We start from the raw sequence: 12,740 nt of genomic DNA, 5'->3' as shown, positions 1-12,740 counted from the left end.
TTTTTTTTCTTTGAGACAAGAGTCTCACTCTGTCACCCAGGATGGAGTGTAATGGCACGATCTTGGCTCACTGCTACCTCCTCCTCCTAGGTTCAAGTGATTCTCCTGCCTCAGCCTCCCAAATAGCTGAGATTACAGGCCTACACCATCATGGCCGGCTAATTTTTGTATTTTTAGTAGAGATGGGGTTTCACCATGTTGGCCATGCTGGTCTTGAACTCCTGACCTCAAGTGATCCACGCGCCTCGGCCTCCCAAAGTGCTGGGATTCCAGGTGTGAGCCCCACGCCCAGCCTCCCTCCTTTTTCATACTGGGCTCTCTTTGGAAGGAGGTCGCTGTACACAGCTCACACTTAAGGAATGGCAAGTTATGCTCTCAGTGATGCACTTTTTAACACTTCACAAAGCCCCAGTACACAGTGTTAACCCAAGTACTGTTTTCTCATCTGTATCATTTTTATTATTCTCATCTTTCTCATTATCTGTGAGGAGTAAGTGTTTAGAATGAGTAAAGAGATAAGATGTGGCCTAAGCAAGGCCTTGGTGCCATTCAGGGATTAAAGGAGATAAAACATTTAAGGCGTTGGCACGTGACCTGGTAGTTATAAGGGCTCAATAAATATCTGGTTTGTTTTTTTAAAAAAAAATAGTTGACATCTTAAACCAAAGTAAATGAGGGTGGGTGTCTACACATAGACTTGTACACCAATATTCACTGCAGCAGATTCAAAACAACCCCAAACTGGAAACTGCCCAAATGGCCAACCATGGCCAGGGGGATCAATGCATCACTGTACATCCAGATAGTGGGATACTCAGCCCTAAAAATGATGAACCACTGCTGATCCGCATGACTGCATGGCTCACGCTGGAAGCATTATACTAGTAAAAGAAGCCAGGCTCCAAAGAGCACCTACCATATGAATTCGTTTACATAAAGTTCTAGAATAGGCAAAATCAGTCTCTGCTGAAAGGAGGCAGCTGTATGGTTGCATGGAACAGGGTCGGAAGGGAGCTTAGGGGGACAGGAGAGCCAGCTGTGGAGCTGGAAATGCTTTCTTTTCTTTTTTTTTTTTTTTTTTTGAGATGGAGTTTTGCTTTTGATGTCCAGGCTGGAGTGCAATGGCATGATCTCAGCTCACCACAGCCTCCACTTCCTAGGTTTGAGCGATTCTCCTGCCTCAGCCTTCTGAGTAGCTGGGATTACAGGTGTGCGTCACCATGCCTGGCTAATTTTGCATTTTTAGTAGAGATGGGGTTTCTCCCTGTTGGTCAGGCTGGTCTCGAACTCTCAACCTCAGGTGATCCGCTCGCCTCGGCCTCCCAAAGTGCTGGAATTACAGGCGTGAGCCACTGTGTGTGGCCTGGAAATGCTTTCTATCAGGGGTCAGCACACTATGGCCTGAGGACCAAAACTACTTGTAAACAAGTATTCTGGGAATGCTGTTGATGTCTGCCTTCACGCTATAGCTGCAGAGTTGAGGAGTTGCAGTGGAGACTGCCTGGCCTGCAAAGCCCAAAATATTTACTGTCCATTTATTTATTTATTTATGAGATGGAGTCTCCATCTGTTGCCCAGGCTGGAGTGCAGTGGCACGAGCTCTGCTCACTGTGCCTGTGCCTCCCAGGTTCAAGCGATTCTCCTGCCTCGGCCTCCTGAGTAGCTGGGACTATAGGTCTGCGCCACCACACCTAGCTGATTTTTTTGTGTTTTTAGTAGAGACGGGGTTTCACCATGTTGGCCAGACTGGTCTCAAACTCCTGACCTCAAGTGATCCTCCTGCCTCAGCCTCCCAAAGTGCTGGGATTACAGGTGTGAGCCACCGCGCCCGGCCTGCCTGACCCTTTAAAGAAAGTTTGCCAACCCCTTATATTCTGTGTAGGTATAGAATCCCTATCTTAACCTGGAGGGTGGTTAGACAAGTGTGTCTGTGCGTAAAAAGGCTGTGAGCTGTGTAAGGCCTATGGCCTTTACTGTTTGTAGGTTATATTCGATTATAACATAAAATGAGCCAAGGTTTAGGGAGGGGAAGGGCCTTGTCCCCATCTCATCAAGAGCCCAGAACTCAGGGAACAAGGAACCTGAACTCTGAATCCCTTGCAAGGCCCCACCCTTATGACCTCTAGTCACTTCTCCTCTGTAGCTATTTCTTTCATGAAGGCAGAATTCATTCATTCATTCATTCTTTTTTTTTTTTTTTTTTTTTGAGACGGAGTCTCGCTCTGTCACCCAGGCTGGAGTGCAGTGGCCGGATCTTAGCTCACGGCAAGCTCTGCCTCCCGGGTTCACGCCATTCTCCTGCCTCAGCCTCCCGAGTAGCTGGGACTATAGGCGCCTGCCACCTCGCCCGGCTAGTTTTTTGTATTTTTTTTAGTAGAGACGGGGTTTCACCGTGTTAGCCAGGATGGTCTCGATCTCCTGACCTCGTGATCCGCCCGTCTCAGCCTCCCAAAGTGCTGGGATTACAGGCGTGAGCCACCGCGCCCGGCCTCATTCATTTATTTTTGAGACAGAGTTTTGCTCTTATTACCCAGGCTGGAGTGCAGTGGGGCAATCTCGGCTCACCGCAACCTCTGCCTCCCGGGTTCAAGCCATTCTCCTGCCTCAGCCTCCCGAATAGCTGGGACTACAGGCGCCCACCACCATCCCTGGCTAATTTTTTAGTATTTTTAGTAGAGACGAGATTTCACCATGTTGGCCAGGCTAGTCTTGAACTCCCTACCTCAGCTGATCCGCCCACCTTGGCATCCCAAAGTGCTGGGAGGAGTGCAATGGCAGGAGCTCTGCAACTCTGCACTGCACTGCAGCCCGACCTGAAGGCAGCATTTAGAGATGTCATTAGGCCAAGCTATGGGTACAGGACCTCAAGATACCTCAGTTGACCTCATTAAGCAAGTAAAGATGCTGAGGCCTACAGTAGGCACAGTGTCACACAGCAATATGGTAGCAAGAGCTGAGGCCCCCAACACTTGATCTAGCTCTGTCATAGCTCTTGGCGACATGGCCTTTTGTCCCTGCTGGTAGACAGAGGCAGTGCATACACAGCATACCAAAGTATGCAGTAGGGGCTGTAATATTGCCATTATTAGACTTGCTGCAGTGTAGTTTAAGGACACAAAAGGGTGCTGGTTTTGGAGGCAGGTCGACAGGCCCCTTCCCATCCCATAACTGCCACTTCCAGGCCACTTGACTGGGAGACAGTGGTTCAACTTCTCCAGGCCTCTTTCTTCATCCAAGAAGGGATGACAAATGAGGCCATCTCAGGGGATGACAAGTGCCATGAAATAAATGAAGCAGGGAGATGTGAGCGAGAGCAGCTGCCCGGAAGGATGGCTTTAGCCAGAAGGGTTGGCTGACCTTCGCTCTGTGCAAGAAGGCTGAGGAGGAGCCAGCACAGGGGATCTGAGTGGGGGTGGGGTGCTGGGTAGAGGAACAGAAAATCCAGAAGCCCTTCTTGGGCTTCCACCTCCCTCGCCTTCTACACCCCCTCCCCTGCCCCTGGCCTGGGTCCACCCTCCCCATCACCAAGGATCAGGGACTGCCCAGACCAGAGTAGGGCCACTGGGTGCACAGGCTCTGGGACCTTGCTGAGTCCCAGCCCCTTTACCTCAGCCCAGCCACTGTGCAGCGACACCCTTCAGCCTGTCCTGAGGCGTCTGTGTGCCAGGAGGTATAGCTGCCCCCTGTCCCCACCTGCCCTCCTGCCCTTATCACCAGGAACTTGCAGGTGCCTGCGTGAAGCTGTGCTGCCCCCACCCCCGCCACCCCTCCCGTGCTTGGCACCTGTGATGCATACCACAGGGCCTCTGGAAAGTCTGAGTCCAGCGGCTGCCCCTCACCCCAGGCCCGGACATCAGGATTGCACATTCACAGTGACTTGCGTGCGTACTTTTGTCCCTTCAACCACAAGTCTCACTCACCCAGGAGGCATCCAGGGGCTTTTCTGCAGTCTCTACAGTACCCCAAGACCCTGGTCCCCTGTCACCAAGGGGCTGAGGGCACCAGCAGAACTCAGAACCTCGGACAACCAGTTGACACAGACTGAGTCTGGGGAGGGGTTTATCTGAAGCCCCATGAGCCGGGGGCTGCACGTGTCATCACAGCCGCCTTCATCCTCTGCTGGATTTTACAGCGTCCCCATAGACATGAGTTCAGTGTCCGACATGTTCCTATCCCTAGAGCTTATCACACAGTAGGCCTTTGTGGAGTGTTGCTTAGTTGATTGACTAAATGACAGCAACAATAATATGGCCTGAGCGCTTACCGTGTGCCAAGCAGTGCACTTGGTAGTGCTCTACTGAGTTCTGAATAGGTGCCAGGAGCTGGGATGCAGCCACAAGCAAGAGACTAAAGCCCTGGCCATGGTGGAGCTGACCTCCTTGTTGGGGGAGAAAATATACCAGCAAAAGAGCAGTCAGAGGGCCTGAGTGCTTGGAGAACAATATACATAGGAGATCGGAAATGCTGGAAGATGAGGTGGTTACAATTTTCCATCAGGTGTCCAGGGAGGACATTTGAGTAAACATCTGAAGGAGGTGAGGAAGTAAGCTGTGTTGCATCTTAGGAAAGAATGTTCCAGGCAGAGGGAACAGCAGATGCAAAGACACAGAGGCATACAAGGGAAAGGGGATAAAGTAGGCCTGGGCTGCAGTGAAAGAGGAGAGTGACGGGAGGTGGCATGGGGTGGAAGCCTCAGTTTCCACCTCTATAAAGTGGGAATAAAAATGCTTCCAATTTCCAACAAATGGTGAGAATTCATTTAGCCTGTAAAGCACTTGTGCTTGGCATTGAGAAAGTGCTCATAAATGTTAGCATCATTCCCTTTTATTTATTTATTTTTCAAGACAGAGTCTCACTCTGTTGGCCAGGAAGGAGTGTAGTGGCACGATCTCGACTCACTGCAACCTCCATCTCCCGCTCAAGCAATTCTCCTGCTTCAGCCTCTTGAGTAGCTGGGATTATAGGCATGTGCCACCACACCCGGCTGATTTTTGTATTTTTGGTAGAGATGGGGTTTCACCATGTTGGCCAGGCTAGTCTCGAACTCCTGACCTCAGGTGATCCACCCGCCTCAGCCTCCCAAAGTGCTGGGATTACAGGCGTGAGCCACCGTGCCCAGTCACATCATTCCCATTTTACAAGAGGAAGCTGGGCACAGAGAGGCTAAATAACATATGCAACGTCACAGCTAGTGCCAGGACTGGAATTTGAGTCCATATCTACTGAACCCTCAAGTGAGTGAATGGTGTTGGAGTCTCTGAGGGACCCTACTCAAGTTCCGAACAGACTGAGAACAGAAACAAGGAAAGGCTGCTGGAGACCAAATGATCATGTTTATTGCTGATAAAAGCTGGAGGGGTGGGGGTTGAGCAGCGAGGCTTCTATCTGCAGGTAAGGTACTTTCTTTCTTTTTTTTTGAGACGGGATCTTACTCTGTTACCCAGGCTGGAGTACAGTGGTGTGATCTCAGCTCACTGCAACCTCCACCTCCCAGGTTCAAGTGATTCAACTGCCTCAGCCTCCCAAGTAGCTGGGACTACAGGCACATGCCACCACGGCTGGCTAATTTTTGTAATTTTAGTAGAGATGGGTTTTCACCATATTAGTCAGGCTAGTCTCAAACTCCTGACCTCAAGTGATCCGCCTGCCTCAGCCTCCCAAAGCGCTGGGATTACAAGCGTGAGGCACCGCACCTGGCCAAGGTACTTTCTAACACCAGACCCAGAAGGACATTGCTCCAGTTCCAGGCAGCACCGGTGCAGAGCAGGCTTCCCTATGTGGGGCAGAGAGAAGGGCCCAGCCAGCTCCTAATAGGGAAAGGTTGGACTGATCTGGGCATGCCCAGTTTATGCTCTCCAAACTCTCCAAGCACATGAGTCTTGGCATCTCCCCTGGGGCACAGCGAGTGACAGGCAGGAGTGTTATGCCTGAGGCTCCATGTTCAGGGAAGAAAACATCCAAACTAGAGAAGGGACACCTTCCCCTCCTAACAAATGAATGAGCAGGCAAGTGAGTAAATGAATGAGTGATTCTGATTGGGGGGGTGCAGGGATGTTCCTTCACTCACCCTCTTCTTGTCCACAGTTGCAGGGGCTCTCATTGCTGACTTCTTATCTGGCCTGGTACACTGGGGTGCTGACACGTGGGGCTCCGTGGAGCTGCCCATTGTGGGGAAGGTGAGTATGTTGACCTAACCATGTCCTCAAGGAGGTTGGGCTGTATGGCCTTGGGTGAGCCCTCTTTCTTCTCTAAGGCTGTTTACCTATCTGAAAGATGGGAACCATCATTCCAGCCTGTCCCTCACCCCTGTCCTGCAAGACTAGAACAGGAGTCCTTGGGATTTTGGAAGCAAAAGCATCAGGCTTGCGATGGTCCGAGAGTTTAGATATGTGCCTGCCTCACGACAACCCCTGAATTTGGGGGTGTCTTGCTTTTCCATTGTCTCCCCTGCTGCTCCTTGCTGTTTTAACTTCATTTTATCCTGTATTAGTCACACTTTTTTGGTTTTGACAGAAAATCTAAACTGGCTTAGGCAAACAAGAGTACTGATTCATGTAACTGAAGATTTCAGGGTTAGAGCCAAATTTAGGTATGGCTGCATCCAGTAGGACAGAGAGACCACATTCTTCAGGCTCCATCTTCCTCCATCTCTGTCTCTACTTTCCCCTCATGAGGTGGCCAGTGTGTGTGGTTTCTCACCGCCCAGAGACCCATCCTTCCAGCTTCCAGGAAAAGAGAACTGTCCTCCCGGGAGAACAGCATTTCTCCTTCCCGTAGTTTCTGACAACTGAAGTCCCATGGCTCACTCCCATTGGCCCAGATTGGGTCACGTGCTGGGCCATCAGGCAGTCACTGGCCAGAAGGAGGAGATGCTGTCATTGGCCGGGCCTGGTCACATGTTCTTTCTCAGCCAGGGGACGGGGTCAGCCCTGTCAGAAGAGCTTGGACTAAGGAGGGGAGGCTGTTACCCCAGGAGGTGCAGGGGGTCCAGAGGGTCCCACCTCTTACTTGGAGGGAGCTCCTCAACTGCCTTGGGTTGGGGAGTAAGGGCAGAGGTTGTCTCCAAGCCCCCTCACAGCACAGGTAGGGAGACTGAGGCCCAGAGGCAGACAGTGCCAACCCAGAGTCCCTCCAGGGTCATTTTGGCTCATCTCCCCAAAGGCTGGATGGGGTCTGTGTCCAGCAGTGGGCGGGGCGGGAATGTTCAGGCATCCTGGGTGGAGGGAACTTAGGAGCAAAGGTGGGAGGTGAGCCCAAGGTGAGTGTGTTTAGGGGGCTGTGGAGAGCAGCTGACCGCCTTAGGCTGACTGCTGGAGCTGTGTCCCCCCAACTTCAGGCTTTCATCCGACCCTTCCGGGAGCACCACATTGACCCGACAGCTATCACACGGCACGACTTCATCGAAACCAACGGGGACAACTGCCTGGTGACACTGCTGCCGCTGCTAAACATGGCCTACAAGTTCCGCACCCACAGCCCTGGTGAGACGCCCAACTAGTGGTGGGCTAGGAGGGGGTCTTGGGGGCAGAGGCCCACCCCCAGGAGCCTTCTGGGGCTTATGTGTTTGGCTCCTTATGGTGTTTTAAAAGAGTTTTCATTCGTTGTCTTCATGTAAAATCAGGAAAGCTGACATAAAGATCGGGGTTTCCAGCTTCTCTTGCACAATCTGCTCTGGCCTCCGTGGGTCCATGTTCCCACCTGGCCTCATTGGCTGGGAGCTGAGCTGCAGCCACTGCCTTTAACAGGACGCGTCTTTCTAGTTTACCACCGTCCCCACTACTCCTTGCTTCCCTGCACCCAACCCACCTTATTTATTTGTGTTACCTGCCTGGCAGGGCTTCTGGGGTTTTACTACTGTGGCCTAGTGGAAAACGTCTAGGCTGTGAAAACAGGGCCTGCCTATTTTTAGAGGGACTTGTCCCAAAGTAAGTGATTTCACCCCTCTGAGCCTCAGTTGCCTTATCTGTCAGATGGAGGTAGAGTGGGGCCCGGTCCTGTTCCGGCACCTTAACACCCATTGGTTCTTCAGGCAGCCTCCCGTGGGTAGAGGTGCTGAGGATGTGTAGTGTCATGTAGTGGGTGCTGTGGCACCCTGCCCATCCCCTTCCCTGGGGGTGCACCCATCCCCTGCTTCTGTGAGAGGTGGCTGCTGACAGCTCCCAGCTTCTCCAGGGATGGAGGGGAGGTGCCACCTCTCCCCTTGGGATAAGGCTGGAGCCAGTGACTAAAATGCCTCCGAAGCAGTCCCTTTGCCTCTGAGTGGGTCTAATTCTAAAGAGCCTCAGAGCTCCTTACAGGAACAGGCTGAGATAGGACGCCCACCCCTTCTTCACTCTGCTCTTCCCCTGCCATATATTGCTTCCCTCCCTCCCTTTGAGGTTTTTTCCTGAAGAGGCTCCCTTGATAAATCACATACACAGAACCTGTTTGAGGCTCCGCTTCTAGGGAACCTGGGTGAAGTCATCATTCCCATTTTCCTGATGGGGAAATTAAGCCTCTAAGAGGCGGAGTCACCGACCCTAGCTCATACCACCAAGAAATGTCAGCAGGGGTCAGAACCCAGTTCCAGCTGACTGCAGTCCACATTCCTAGCCATTGCCGTGCTTATGCCATTATCCTATTAGGCCATTATGCCTGCTTCCTGAGCGGGAGGAAAGCCTGAAGCCCAGGGCAGCACCTGAGCTCTCCTGTGACCCTGCAGGGGGTGGGAGAGAATCCTGGGTGCTTGCCCAGCGCAGGAGCCGCCCAGGGGCAGGTGGTGAGGGCCTGTTGGGGTGGGTTCCCCATCCCGAGTGACAGCTGTGCCAGCCCCCCTCTCCCCACCCTGCAGAAGCCCTGGAGCAGCTCTACCCCTGGGAGTGCTTCGTCTTCTGCCTGATCATCTTCGGCACTTTCACCAACCAGATCCACAAGTGGTCACACACATACTTTGGGCTGCCACGCTGGGTCACTCTCCTGCAGGACTGGCATGTCATCCTGCCACGTAAACACCATCGCATCCACCACGTCTCACCCCACGAGACCTACTTCTGCATCACCACAGGTGCGGCCACTGGTGGCGTGGAATGGGCGTTCCCCACCCCAACCACTGCACCATCTTCGAGGTCAGAGGGGCAGAGATCACAGCGGGAGGTCACACAGTCCTTGCCCTCTGGAACAGTTTCTCAGATCGTGCATTTATTGAGCACCTACTGTGTGCCAGGCACTATTCTAGGTGCTGAGGACACAGTAAATAAGACAGACAAAGTCCTCTGCCCCGACTTCATGGCGTTGTGATTCCAGCCACCCATCATCCCGTATTTATTGAGTACCTACCACATGCCACAGTGCTCTGGGCTTAGGCTCCTGCAGCAAACAAAATAGCATGAATCAGCCGGGTGCGGTGGCTCACGCCTGTAATCCCAGCACTTTGGTAGGCCAAGGCGGGTGGATCACTTGAGGTCAGGAGTTGGAGACCAGCCTAGCCAACATGGTGAAACCCTGTCTCTACTAAAAATACAAAACAAAAATTCGTCGGGCGTGGTGGCAGGCATCTGTACTCCCAGCTACTCAGGAGGCTGAGGCAAGAGAATTGCTTGAACCTGGGTGGCGGAGGTTGCAGTAAGCTGAAATCACACCACTGCACTTCAGCCTGGGTGACAGAGCGAGACTGTTTCAAAAAAAAAAAAAAAAAAACAGATCCTTGCCCTTGTGGCACTTACCATCTAGTGAGGGAGCTGGAACGAATTAATAAAATATGTAATGCAGCTAATGGTGCTAACTGCTATGGAGGAAAATAAAGCAGGGGCTGGAAGAAGGAAGTGGGGGACTTTACCTCTTAAATGGGGTGGTCAGGGAAGGTGACACTTGAACAAAGACCCTGAGGAGCTGAGGGACAAAGCCGGGCAGACCTCTGTGGGAGGCACTCTAGGCAGCAGGAACAGTAGGTGCAAAGGCCCTGAGGCTGGCCTGTGCTTGCTTGGTGCTTCCGGAATGGCAGAGGCTCCTGACTGGAGTGGAGCTGGGGGCAGAGCAATGGAAGAGGGAGGAGAGAAGTGTGGGAGGGCCCTGCAGATAGATGGGCACAGATTAGAGCAAAGGAAACAGGAAGCACGCAGGCCAGAAGCAGGAACATGCCCGGTGCAGTGGAGGAAGGGAAAGGAGGCCCACATGCCATGCTCAGCTGCCAGTGTGAAAGCGGTGAGGTGAATGGGGGGTTTCTCTGGGGCCAGCTGGGCTGCTTTCAGGGTATCAAGGTCAGGTCGGGCCACCTCAGGCCTAACTCCCAGCTTCTCCATATGCACCTTTAGGAAACTTATAAACCTCCCTGGGGACTGCTTTTCTCCTCACAAAGTAGGACTGCAGCCCCCTCCTTCATATATCACCTTCTTAGGGCCATAGTGGGAATGGCAAATGCAGTGTTTGGCGTATAGTAGGTACTTGATAAATTACAGCTACTATTTTTCTTGAAGTCTTTCTGGAAACAGAATTGAGAACCACAAAAAAAAAAAATTCTTTTTCATGTCCTCAACTGGTGCTCCTCGGAGGGCAGGTGGAGGGATTAGAATTTAGGCTATTTAAGAGATGGGTTAACTACTTAGGCAGGCCTGGGTTCCAATCCTGGTTTGGCCACCTGCTAACTGGGAAACTCTTCTCTAAGCCTCAGTGTGCTCATTTGGAAAATGGGAGTGATATTAGTATCTACCTCATGGTGAGCTGGAAGGCTGTAAGATTGTGAGCAGTATTTATAGAGCACTTACTCTGTGCCTGGCTGTATTCTAAGCACTGAGGATCAGCAGTGAAAGGAATGGTGTTTTGCATTTTGGGGATGATGTTCCATTTGGGGATTGGGGGGTAAACAAACACAGAATAGGAAAATAGAGAATTAACGAAGATGATTACAGGTTATCATAAAGGCTATAAAGAAATGAAAGAGGGCGGCCTGTCATGGTGGTTCACGCCTGTAATCCCAGCACTTTCGGAAGCCAAGGCAAGAGGATTGCTTGAGCCCAGGAGTTCAAGACCAGCCTGTATAAAACAAGACCCATCTGTATTAAAAAAAAAAAAAAAAAGAAAGAAATAGAGCCGGGTGCAGTGGCTCACGCCTGTAATGCCAGCACTTTGGGAGGCTGAGGCGGGCGGATCACTAGGTCAAAAGATTGAGACCATCCTGGCCAACATGGTGAAGCCCCTTCTCTACTAAAAATACAAAAATTAGCTGGGCGTGGTGGTACATGCCTGTAATCCCAGCTACTTGGGAAGCTGAGGCAGGAGAGTTGCTTGAACCTGGGAGGTGGATGTTGCAGTGAGCTGAGATCGCGCCACTGCACTCCAACCTGGCAACAGAGTGAGACTCTGTCTCAAAATAAAGAAAGGGTAATGTGAGAAACCTGGGGTGCTGCTTGAGTGGGTGCTTGGGGAAGGATTCCTGGCAGAGGTAGCATTTGAGCTGAGTGATAAGGCCACCACAGTGCCTGGTATGTAGTAAGTACTCAAATATAAGTAAGTGCCTGGTATATAGTAAGAAAGTAGATGAATATGGGGATTGGAGGCCTGAGTAGCCCCAGGCCCATTGTTGGGAGGCCCCCACTTCCAATTCTTTGGCTGGTCCCTGTGTCCTATCCTATACTGACTCACTCCTCATTGGGCCCCTCCAGCCCAGTGAAGGTCAGCTCTCTTCCAATGTCCCCTTGACTCTCTCTCCCATTCAATCTCCCGCTGCCATTTCTACTGCAGGCTGGCTCAACTACCCTCTGGAGAAGATAGGCTTCTGGCGACGCCTGGAGGACCTCATCCAGGGCCTGACGGGCGAGAAGCCTCGGGCAGATGACATGAAATGGGCCCAGAAGATCAAATAACTTCTCTGAGCCTGCTACCTGGTTGCCAACCTTCCCTAGCCCCCAAACCGAAGCCATCTGCCAAATTCCAGCCTCTTCGAGCTGGCCCCTCCAGATGGAGAGGACATCTCCTGGGCTGGGCCCGGGTACCCCCTGTCCACCCCTCATGACACAGAATACTTGAGCCACTGATTTTTAATTTCCTTTTTTTGTTTTTTTTTTCCTCGGCCCCTCCTCAGCCACCTGAGCTGCTCTGTCTACAAGCCTGACTCTGCCAGCCTCCCTTGGTAGAGAGGAGGCTTATCCACTCCCTGCACGCCTGCCGCCTCTGCCCTGCTGGGCAGCCCTTCAGTGTGGCTGGCGTTGGGGCCACTGAGTTGCCTCTATCTTTCCCTCCTTGTCTGGCCCCAGTGGTCTGGGGAGCCCCCAGGCACACCTAAGCGTCGCGGAGCATTATTCTGCCACGGCCCTGCATACTGACCCCGGAAGGCTGGACAGCCCCAGCCACCACCTTCAGCCTAGCCTGTACCCCAAGGATGGCAAAGCTCAGCAGGGGTCTGAGGGTAGCCGGCCAGAAGAGGCTGGAACCTCCTGCCCACGTCTAGACCCCTACTTCTCTGCTGCCCCCACCCTGCCAGAGCTGATGTTTCCAATACCAGGATGTCTTCACAGGGCACAGCCCCTGCAGAGGGTCTTGGTTATTTGGAAGAGAACACAGTATCCCCTCTGGCCAGAGTATGTCAGAGAAGGAAGAGTAGGGCTTTTTTGTTTCTGTTTTTGTTTTTTTTTTTTTAAAGGTGCTTGCTTGTTTAATGTAAATAATAGAAAGCCTTAATATCTTTTCTGTAACACGGAGTAATATTTTAATGTCATGTTTTGGATGTACATAATATATTTATAACAAAGCAGCAAGAGTCTACTTAA

At 51.9% G+C, this 12,740-nt stretch overlaps 1 protein-coding gene across 1 annotated transcript in view; it reads left to right on the top strand.

Annotated features, from left to right (window-relative positions):
• Window positions 1-12,740, top strand: part of PEDS1 (plasmanylethanolamine desaturase 1) — a 30,888-nt gene extending 18,148 nt beyond the window's left edge. Inside the window, exons 3-6 of the mRNA XM_045363109.2 lie at window positions 6,085-6,176; window positions 7,337-7,481; window positions 8,831-9,043; window positions 11,716-12,740. Coding sequence (XP_045219044.1) covers window positions 6,085-6,176; window positions 7,337-7,481; window positions 8,831-9,043; window positions 11,716-11,837 — 572 coding nt within the window. The 3' untranslated portion in view covers window positions 11,838-12,740. The remainder of the gene's footprint in view (window positions 1-6,084; window positions 6,177-7,336; window positions 7,482-8,830; window positions 9,044-11,715) is intronic.

Source organism: Macaca fascicularis, chromosome 10, assembly GCF_037993035.2.
Source record: "Macaca fascicularis isolate 582-1 chromosome 10, T2T-MFA8v1.1".
In the NCBI taxonomy this organism is placed as follows: Eukaryota; Metazoa; Chordata; class Mammalia; order Primates; family Cercopithecidae; genus Macaca; species Macaca fascicularis.
Note: the sequence above shows the minus strand (reverse complement) of the source record. Positions and strands in the feature narration are given on the sequence as shown.